At 39.9% G+C, this 11,279-nt stretch overlaps 1 protein-coding gene across 5 annotated transcripts in view; it reads right to left on the bottom strand.

The window, feature by feature from the left end:
* ccdc66 (coiled-coil domain containing 66) overlaps positions 1-10,845 on the bottom strand; it is a 39,739-nt gene extending 28,894 nt beyond the window's left edge. For 2 of the 5 annotated variants that reach the window (XM_061891565.1, XM_061891599.1), the window contains exons 1-4: positions 10,666-10,845; positions 10,377-10,432; positions 5,085-5,107; positions 44-292 (exon numbers count right to left, since the gene is read on the bottom strand). In XM_061891565.1, the coding sequence (XP_061747549.1) occupies positions 44-292; positions 5,085-5,107; positions 10,377-10,432; positions 10,666-10,676 (339 nt within the window). In that variant the 5' untranslated portion in view covers positions 10,677-10,845. Of the gene's footprint in view, positions 1-43; positions 293-5,084; positions 5,108-10,376; positions 10,433-10,540; positions 10,605-10,665 lie in introns of those variants that run through there. The other 3 variants (XM_061891584.1, XM_061891575.1, XM_061891590.1) reach the window with 2 other exon arrangements.
* Positions 10,846-11,279: the final 434 nt, after the last annotated feature.

Raw genomic sequence — 11,279 nt, 5'->3', positions numbered from 1 at the left:
CCCAAACACCACACAAGGAGAACAACCAAGAATTGACACTGACCTTTGGTGAAGCTTTGGCTCCGCCCCCTGCTGTGTGAGGCTCCCGTGCTTTGGAGGCTGTCTGACCGGCTCGCCCTCGCTCGGCCGCTGCACTGGACTTAACGGTGGAAGCTCCTTCTCCCATCTTGTTCTTAACACCCGCTGTGAGCTGGCCCGTGCGCTGCCTGGTCGGACGTGAGGGCGTCTCCTTGACCGTGCCGGGCGGCTGTCTGGAGCCCAGGATGCTGCCCACGCGGGGCCTTAACGGATGCTGTGGACCAAAAATGATTGCCTATGACATCAGAATCGGACTAAATCCCGGGCTAGGGCTGCACGATTAAACAAGATAAACTTTTAATTAGTGTGATTATGTAATGTTTATTTTTTTCTCTGCCGTCATTGGCATTTAAGTGACAGTTTCGCCAATCTGAATCGTTAAGCCTCGCATTTCATACTCCCTTCAAACAGGGAGAAAGATAATTCAGCACCTGTCAGCGCGTTTATTCAACAGTAGAATTAACTGAACGCAGTGAGCCCTCTTTTCCCGTCATTCCCAATATTTGTCTCGGTGGACTGAGAGTGACCTCAGGGAGACCGCACACACAGTTAGCACGGACAGAGACCCTCGCGACTTGCTAGTGAGAAGTGCCGTAGAGCAGGGGGTCCTCAACCTTTTTTTCACCGCGCATCGGCATATTGTAGGCACTATTTTCACGGACCGACCTTCCACGTGTTTCAGACAAATACAGTGAAGTGAATTATATTTATATAGTGCTTTTTCCTCAAGTGACTCAAAGTGCTTTACATAGTGAAACCCAATATCTAAGTTACAATTAAAGCTGCAAACAGCAATGGATGGGACCTACTTTTGCTGGTGTTTCCTGCCTTTACCCATTCAACATATCTTCACCTGCACATTACCTACCTTCCCTGCACATTACCTACCTTCCCTGCATCCTGGGGTCACACTGGTTCTTCTTTCTGTCACCCATACATGCTGGTGCTTCCTGCCATCACCCAGACAACATATCTTTATACCTGCACATTACCTACCTTCCCTGCATCCTGGGGTCACACTGGTGCTTCTTTTTGTCACCCATACATGCTGGTGCTTCGTGCCATCACCCAGACAACATATCTTTACCTGCACAGTACCTACCTTCTCTGCATTGTGTGGTCACGCTGGTGCTTTCTGCTTTTAAGCGGCCATCTTGAGACGGCAGCAGAGCAGCAGCATCAGCGAAGCAGGTTCTTTGAAGGCTCGTAATATCAAAACCGGAGCAGTTAGAAAAACTCTTTGCGCAACTTTTAATCAGAAAGGTTCAATCTCTTTCCTGTGGAAGTTTGAAGCCGACACAACAAACGCGCTCAGAGGAGATCATGTTTGAAAAAAAAGTGACAGGTTTTTACAAAACTTTTGTTTTGAAAGGGTAATCACCAACTTACCGTGGATTTTTGCTGAAGGATGTCCATCCATCCATCCATTTTCTACCGCTTATTCCCTTTTGGGGTGGCGGGGGGCGCTGGCGCCCATCTCAGCTACAATCGGGAGAAAAGGCGGGGTACACCCTGGACAAGTCGCCACCTCATCGCAGGGCGCTGAAGGATGTAGATTAATGAAATGTAGGTCGAAGTGAGACCTACATAGAGGTTTTTGTTTCATGTCTCTACGACATTCCTACCGGAAGTTACAAGCAGTTTTGTCTGTGTTTTCTTCCTAGGAGCAGTTTTGTCTGTGTTTTATTCCTAGGGGGCGCTAGAACGCAATTATAAGTTTTGGGCTTTTTTTTTTTATCAGATCGCAATTTTCGCCAGTCCTGATGTGTGTGTCCAGTTTGGTGAGTTTTGAAGCATTTTAAGGGGGTCAAATTACTGCTCAAAGAGGCAAAAATTACATTTTTTAGGAAACTTTTGTTTTGAAGGGGTGTTTGCCAACTTCCTGTTGATTTTTGATGAAGGATGTCAGTTTATGAAACCTAAGTCTAAGTCAGACCTACATAGAAGTTTTTGTTTAATGTATCTACCACATTCCTAGCGGAAGTTACAAGCAGTTTTGTCTGTGTTTTTTCCTAGGGGGCTGTGGAGCGCAATTTTGACTTTTGGGGTTAGGTCTTTTATTAGATGGCAATTTTCGCCAGTCCTGATGTGTGTGTAAAATTTGGTGAGTTTTGAAGCATGTTAAGGGGGTCAAATTACAGCTCAAAGAGGCGGCGGTATAATAATAATACCTTAGAAATATGATAGGGTCCTCTGTCCCAAAGGGACATTCGGTCCCTAATTAAACCAGTGTGGGTGGCACTGGGAGCAGGTGGGTAAAGTGTCTTGCCCAAGGACACAACAGCATTGACTAGCATGGCGGAAGCGGGGATCGAACCTGCAACCTTCAAGTTGCTGGCACGGCCGCTCTACCAACCGAGCTATGCCGCCCGTTTATATATATATATATACATATATATATATATATATATATAAAGGGGGCGGTATAGCTCGGTATATATATTCATGTATTCTTTTTTCATGCACTTTCCATATATATATATATATATATATATATATATATATATATAGAGAGAGAGAGAGAGAGAGAGAGAGCGAGAGAAAGCAAATAAGTGCATGAAAAAAGAATACATGAAAAATTTCACCATACCGTTGAATTAGTGGGAGCCTTTGGCCTTTTCCCTGTGCAAAAAAACTCTATACACTTCTGTTTTTTACTCAGTTTTGCAAGTAGTGTAGTGTATAATGGCCTTTAGGTGATACATCACATTCAAGGACAAGAGCATGGATATACAATAAAGCTAGAAATACTTGTCATTAGATCTAATAGATTTCTGTGGATTTGATATTTCCATTCTAAAAGTTATGTATTTATATTTTCTGGAAGATTTCAAACATAGATACACTAAGCTTTTTTTGGTCCAATTTTCCATGCGTAAAAACATCCGTTATTTCCAACTACTGGTGTAATAGGACTATTTGCAATAATACCAGCACTTTAACGTACTTGGTTAAAGGAGATGTGTATTTTTTCTTTTAATATTATCATATTATATGCAACAATGTCGTACTTCTCCATCTGGCTTTTTCACATGAACTCCTATGGTCACTTTGTTCCTGATCTTAGGTCATCAACCTAGCTAGATGCAACCTAGCTTTTGGCTACAATTTAGCACCTTTACATTTGACATTTTTGAATGTTGTCTGTCTATCTGTGTTGGCCCTGTGATGACCTGGCGACTTGTCCAGCCTGTACCGTGCCTTCCGCCTGAATGCTGCTGAGATAGGCTCCAGCACCCCCCGCAACCCCGAAAGGGACAAGTGGTAGAAAATGGATGGATTTGTATTCATGTGCATTGTCCCATGTGACAAAGATGTAACAAACATAGCAAATGGCGACTTCCTATCAGGAGTTTTATATTACATCTATAAACAAACTTATTGGTGTGTCTGGCAAAAGTTAAGTAGGAGAAAATGCGGTCGGTTATAAACGATTCATTGGTAGCAAATGCGTCTCGGACCACTGGTTGGGCGCCACTGCCGTAGAGTAACAAAAACTAAGACGAAACAATATGATAACAAAACCAAATGTCCCTTTGTGGGAATATTTCAGCTTCAAATCGTATTGGCAATATGAGCCCATCAACACGATCCTGTGATGGCAACGTCCAACCGTGTATGCTTAAAATTAGCAAAATACATAAATATTAAATGTTATTATAAATGTGCCTGTTACTACAATACATATATACTTACATCATGTACAAACCCCACTTATATATGAGTTGGGAAATTGTGTTAGATGTAAATATAAACAGAATACAATGATTTGCAAATCATTTTCAACCCATATTCAGTTGAATATGCTACAAAGACAACATATTTGATGTTAAAACTGATAAACATTTTTTATTTTTGCAAATAATTATTAACTTTAGAATTTGATGCCAGCAACACATGACAAAGAAGTTGGGAAAAGTGGCAAGAAATACTGATAAAGTTGAGGAATGCTCATCAAACACTTATTTGGAACATCCCACAGGTGTGCAGGCTAATTGGGAACAGGTGGGTGCCATGATTGGGTATAGCACAAGGATAGGGTGAGGGTCATCACTTTGTGAACACATGCGTGAGAAAATTATCAAACACTTTAAGAACAACATTTCTCAATGAGCTGTTGCACGGAATTTAGGGATTTTCCCCATCTACTGTCCGTAATATCATCAAAAGGTTCAGTGAATCTTTATTGAGTGTTGTTAAAAGAAAAGGTAATGTAACACAGTGGTGAACATGCCCTTTCCCAACTACTTTGGCACGTGTTGCAGCCATGAAATTCTAAGTCAATTATAATTGGCAAAAAAAAAAAAAAGTTTACGAGTTTGAACATCAAATATCTTGTCTTTGTAGTGCATTCAGTTGAATATGGGTTGAAAAGGATTTGCAAATCATTGTATTCCGTTTATATTTACATCAAACACAATTTCCCAACTCATATGGAAACGGGGTTTGTACATGAAACCCTGATGGAGGTCCAACCTCGTTATTCTAACTGGGGGGAAAAAAACATTAACTTAAAGATGTTCAATATTTATTTAAGTGACATTTTTGCTTACAGAAATTAGTCTATACTATTGTTTTGATAGTTTACTTATTTAGAATAGAGTAATTTACCTTCCAATTTTACAAGAAAGAGAAATACAAGTGCATAACCTTTTAAAAAGTTAATTGCATTATTATCATATATTATGATTTAATTACGATATAGTTATTGCCCATTTTTTATAATTTTGGAAAGTAAATAATTGCATATTGTTCTAATGTGTGGCACTTTACGACAAGAGTATGTTGTCTGACAGCCTAAATTTCACAGTTTTATGCATTCTTATAAATAAAACATAAAAATTGCAATCGCAATTTTGGAGGGAAAAATCGCAATGAGTTTTTTTTTTCTTCTTAAAATCGTGCAGCCCTATCACAGACCCAGTGAGTTAGATCAGGTGACCAGTGCTCTGGTCAAGCGGTACTTATTTTACTGCTTTAGCTGCATATGGAATGGGGGTTCACACCTTTCCTGGATTCCTCTCAACATCTGCAGTGATGGGGACAAAAATGAAAATGTAAAACAAAGTATTCTGAAAAAAAAAGCAAACATGTAGACCAGGGGTGTCAAACTCATTTTCATTGAGGGCCACGTTGGCTTGTAACATTAATAAAAGAAACATGCATGTATAAGGATTAGATATTGTCACACGATTACCTATGCATTTGATTAGCAAATGTATATTTGAGCTACACTGTAAGAAAAAAAAATGTGTGGATTTTGCGGTAAAAAAAGGGCAGAATTTTACCTTAAAACATAGTCTAAATTTACACTCTAGTTTACTGTAAAATTCTGGTGATTGAGCTGCCGGTTTATTGCATGAAAAATACGTTGCCTGTTTTCACAGTGTATTACTGTAAATATAAAAATGGTACCACAGTTTTTTTCTTACAGTAGGTTTCTGAAAAAAGAGCTGTTAAAAAAATATATATACACTAGGGGTGGGCAAATTAATGCGTTAATTATGAGTTAACTCATCAATCTATTAACGCCGACAATTATTTTATCGCACATTTGCGTATGTTGTTTACATGCTTTTATTTTGTTAACGCCCTTTCTTAACAAGATGGCGTCGCCCGGCGTGGAGGGGCTCTTGGTAAAGATGGAACATTTGGCAAAAATACCGGACAATTCTGCAAATGTCATGGCTGGCTTACAGCGTGGTCACTCCGGGATCACTTACGACCGCCAGACAATTCTGGATGTGGATAGATCGGGCCGTTTTGGACTGAATGAGGCGTGCTTGCTAGACCGGCTAGCTAGCATGGGAATACTTTGCCGGCTACATCCAGCGGCCTGTGAAGCAGCGGACTATATGTGTTGTCTGTCTATTTATGAATAATGCAGACCAGGAGTGTTGGCTGAGTTCTTAACGTTTACTTTCAGAGCGTGCATATCACAACATACAAGATGCCGTCATGGCGACACAACCTATACATGCTCCTCACTCCTGTTGCATGCTGGGTAGGGTAGTTCTTTTATTCCCTGGCTCATAACATCAAACAATCGGAAAATTCCCATCATATCAATTCCTAGATATGGTCATAATTATTTTAAGTGCACTACGCAGAATAAACACAACATTATTAATATTGCTACTACGGATAATTTGATCAAAAATTCCCTAAAACAGCCCATTACCTATAATATAGTTTTTTTAAACATAAGATCCCTGATAAAAAAAAATGTTTCTGCTGTTACCTCAGAAATTGCCTGTTCAGATGTTATGATTGTGGCTCAGAGATTTGTATGTAGATTATATTTATTTTCCATAACAAACAGGATAACTTAAATACCCTGGCAGTGGCAATAAGCTTAAATGTTTGTATTTACATTTTTTGAGTTGATTTTCATAAAATATGCTATTTGGCTGCTACTGTTTAACAAGGACTGATTTAAATTGTGTTTGCACAACAAATGTTTTGGCGCTTTTGTTCATGTGGGAGAATATTCCAATAAAGGTGCACTACCCACTACTTTTGAATTCATTATTGGGCTTTGCGTATACAATGCAGTTAATCGCGATTAATCAGAGAAATAGTGCGATTAACTTCGATTAAAATTTTTAATCGTTGCCCAGCCCTAATATATACACATGTGCGGTCATTCACATTGACGTCCCACTGGGGTGAGTTTTTCCTTGCCCGTATGTGGGCTCCGTACCGCGGATGTCGTCGTGGCTTATGCAGCCCTTTGAGACACTTGTGATTTAGGCCTATATAAATAAACATTGATTGATTGATATTATTTCCAAGCTTTCACAGGCCATACAAAAAACAATTCCTGACTATGTTATACACCCCGTGAGCACCAAACCCCCCCACCCCCTCTCCCTGCGTGGTTGAGGTGGGCGGGGTTTGGTGCTGGCGGGGTGTATAATATAGTCAGGAAGTCTCATGGATGCAAAGGATTCTGGGTATTTGTTGTGTTGCATTTATGTTGTGTTACTGTGAGGATTTTCTCCCGAAATGTGTTTGTCATTCTTCTTTTGCGTGGGTTCACAATGTGGCGCATATTAGTAGGAGTGTTAAAGTTGTTTATATCACAACTGTCAGTGTACTCCCCCAGTATGCCTTCCAGTCGTGTGCGAGCATCTGCGGAAGCCTCTAACAACATGTTGCTGGACTGGCAAGCAGTTTGTAAATGTTGTAGAAGGTGTTTAAGGCAATGGCTTCATAGCATGCCCTTATTCTTGTCATCTGGGTGACCACCAGCAGATATTGGCGAGAATAGTTGCGGCTCCCATTGTCTTCCTCATTTTGTGAAACGGGTCGAAATGGCTCTTTGAGTGGTAAAGGTTGCCGACCCCTGCTCTACGTCAACTAGCAAGTTTTTGGATGGGAAAATTGTCGGCTCTTACCGGAGACTTCAGTGGATTATGGGACCTCCTCCTGTAGCTGTCAAAAAGTCAGCTGTGATCTTGGCTCCTCATCGGTTTCCCTCAGAGACACTGGCGTTCACCGCAGCCATCCGACTTTTAGGTATGACTTTACAATCTCATTGAAATACTATTAACACAATAAGCAGATAAGGGATTTTCCAGAATTATCCTAGTAAATGGGTCTAATTACATCTGAAACGCTACCACTGCCGCCGCCATCGCTTTTTCTTTCTTTTCTTTTTTTTTAGTGCCTCACTTTAACTTTCCTCATCCAAAAATCTTTCATCCTCGCTCAAATTAATGGGGAAATTGTCGCTTTCTCGGTCCAAATAGCTCTTGCTGCTGGAGGCTATGATTATAAACAATGTGAGGATTTGAGGAGCCCTCACACCCGTGACGTCACGCGCACATCGTCTGCTACTTCCGGTACAGGCAAGGCTTTTTTATTAGCGACCAAAAGTTGCGAACTTTATCGTCGATGTTCTCTACTAAATCCTTTCAGCAAAAATATGCAGAGGTGGGTAGAGTAGCCAGAAATTGTACTCAAGTAAGAGTACTGTTACTTTAGAGATTTATTACTCAAGTAAAAGTAAGGAGTAGTCACCCAAATATTTACTTGAGTAAAAGTCAAAAGTATGTAGTGAAAAAACTACTCAAGTACTGAGTAACTGATGAGTAACCTGATTCCAGCAACAAATAATGCACAAAAACATAAAAATAGCAATGAGCAAATTCAGAGCCAGGAATATCTCTTAAGCAACTAAAACAATAATATATATTAAATAATAGTACATTAAAATTAAATTAAAAAATGGCACATTGAGTCACAATAACTTAACAGCACCATAGCCTCAGTAGGCATTCATTGATTTGATTGATTGATTGATACTTTTATTAGTAGATTGCACAGTACAGTACATATTCCCTACAATTAACCACTAAATGGTAACACCCCAATAAGTTTTTCAACGTTAATCAATTATTTAATAAATGACCAAGTCGAGGTGATCTACCTCATATATATATATACATACACACACATACATACACACACAAACCATTTATACACACACATATCATACATACACACACAAACCATTTATACACACACATATCATACATACACACACAAACCATTTATACACACACATATCATACATACACACACAAACCATTTATATATATATATATATATATATATACATACATTTATGTATACAGTATATAATTTATATTTATTCATTTTGCCGTTTTTGTTCACATGTTGAAGGTGTTTTAATGAATATACATGCATGTTTAACATATAAATTCCTATCTTTCATGAAAAACAAGAATATAAGTTGGTGTATTACCTGATTCTGATGACTTGCATTGATTGGAACCAGACATCCAAGTTTTCAAATGGAGGAGAAAAAAAGTTCCTCTTTTCTGTCTAATACCACATGAAAGTCGTTGGTTTTTCGCATCTTATTTGTCCAGCTTCCATATATCCGTTTTTATACACTTTACAAGAAATACATTGGCGGCAAACTCCGTAGTTTGCTAGCTTGTTTGCGCTGGCTTTCGGAGACTCTTATTTTGTTAGCGCAGGCGCGATGGAGCGGCACTTTTATTGTGAAAACAGGAACTGTGCGATCAGTCTTTAGGCTTTTGTCGGGAAGTACGGTTGAAATAAAAAGTGTCTTTTTTCCTTTACACTTTTGATTGATTGATTGAAACTTTTATTAGTAGATTGCACAGTACAGTACATAATCCGTACAATTGACCACTAAATGGTAACACCCCGATAAATTTGTCAACATGTTTAAGTCGGGTTTTTCGTATCACGGTCATGTGACCGCCTGGCTCTGTTTGATTGGTCCAACGTCACCAGTGACTGCATGTGATTGGTGAAACGCAGGCATGCGTAGTTCCTACTTTGAAGCTCTGTCATTAACCAAAACAAACATGAACAGATCAATTAAAAAAAAGTAGCGAGTAGCGAGCTTAATGTAGATAAATGGAATGGAGTAAAAGTAGCGTTTCTTCTCTATAAATATACTCAAGTAAAAGTAAAAGTACGTTGGATAAAAACTACTCTTAGATGTACAATTTATCCCAAAAGTTACTCAAGTAAATGTAACGGAGTAAATGTAGCGCGTTACTACCCACCTCTGAAAATATGGCAATATCGCAAAATAATAATAATAATATTATTGGGGGCGGCATAGCTCGGTGGGTAGAGTGGCCGTGCCAGCAACTTGAGGGTTGCAGGTTCGATTCCCGCTTCCGCCATCCTAGTCACTGCCGTTGTGTCCTTGGGCAAGACACTTTACCCACCTGCTCCCAGTGCCACCCACACTGCTTTAAATGTAACTTAGATATTGGGTTTCACTATGTAAAGCGCTTTGAGTCACTCGAGAAAAGCGTTGTATAAATATAATTAAATAATAATGGATTGGATTTATATCGCATTTTTCTATTGTTAGATACTCAAAGTGGGAAGCCATCATTCATTCACACCTGGTGGTGGTAAGCTACATCTGTAGCCACATCTGCCCTGGGGTAGACTGACGGAAGCGTGGCTGCCAGTTTGCGCCTACGGCCCCTCCGACCACCACCAATCATTCATTCATCATTCATTCATTCATTCAACAGTGTGAGCGGCACCGGGGGCAAGGGTGAAGTGTCCTGCCCAAGGACACAACGGCAGCGTTTTGGAAACCCTCAGGTTTCTGGCACGGCCGCTCTACCCACTATGCCATGCCGCCCCTAAATGATCAAGTATGACATATAGAATGGACCTGCAATCCCCGTTTAAATAACAAAATCTCATTTCAGTTGGCCTTTGAGTTTGACACCTGTGATGTGGTCAAAGTAACCAAGTGGAGTCCTCACCTTGACTGAGCACCAACCTGGGTTTTCCTTTGTCGAGTACAAACAGCATCCCGTCCCTGTATGGACACAAACATAATCAATGGCAGCCTGAAGACGTCACTGCACTTCTTCTTCATTTGAACTCATACACTCACGGTGTCATCTATTCCCTCATGTTAGCATACCTTTTATTCACTCGTAAGGCGGCTGTCCCTTCTAATGGTTTAATGTTAACTACATGTAGTTAACATGTGGTTAACATTGTCATGGAGCACACGTTGTTGTTAGCAAGTTAACATAGCCAACTTACCCGAGATACATGGCGACATATGACGATAACCACCGGGCGTATTTGATTACTCAACATGAATCCGGATCCAATTCCGTGTTCGGTGTTTGTGTGCACGGATTGAAAGCATTTTTTCGTGACCCCGGCAGTTCCTGGTTGCTAGATTGTATACATTGGTCACTGGCAACGATTAAAAACCCTTTCGCTGATTGGCGGATTTTTCTTTTGGCGTCAAAAAAACAGCCAATCATAGGCGTCGATGGGTTGAGCCGTTACGGCGATGTTGTGTTTAAGTGCAGCTGGGAATTTTGGCAATACGCGATATAATTCACGGATTGACACCATTATTATTATATCAGATGAGATAGCTAAGGATATGAAAAGCAATCGTTTTTGCAAATGTTTGGAATGTATAATGTTTGTAGACATCATGTTGAAAACAAAACCGTCATTTTGATCAACATCATGAAGGCATCCCCGACCAACATGTAAATAACCCATTAAAGGCCTACTGAAAGCCACTACTACCCACCACGCAGTCTGATAGTTTATATATCAATGATAAAATATTAACATTGCAACACATGCCAATACGGCCTTTTTAGTTTAGTAAATTGCAATTTTAAATTTCCCGC

The sequence above is a fragment of the Nerophis ophidion genome, linkage group LG02 (genome assembly GCF_033978795.1).
Source record: "Nerophis ophidion isolate RoL-2023_Sa linkage group LG02, RoL_Noph_v1.0, whole genome shotgun sequence".
NCBI lineage: Eukaryota > Metazoa > Chordata > Actinopteri > Syngnathiformes > Syngnathidae > Nerophis > Nerophis ophidion.
This window is presented reverse-complemented; position numbering and strand designations above follow the sequence as displayed.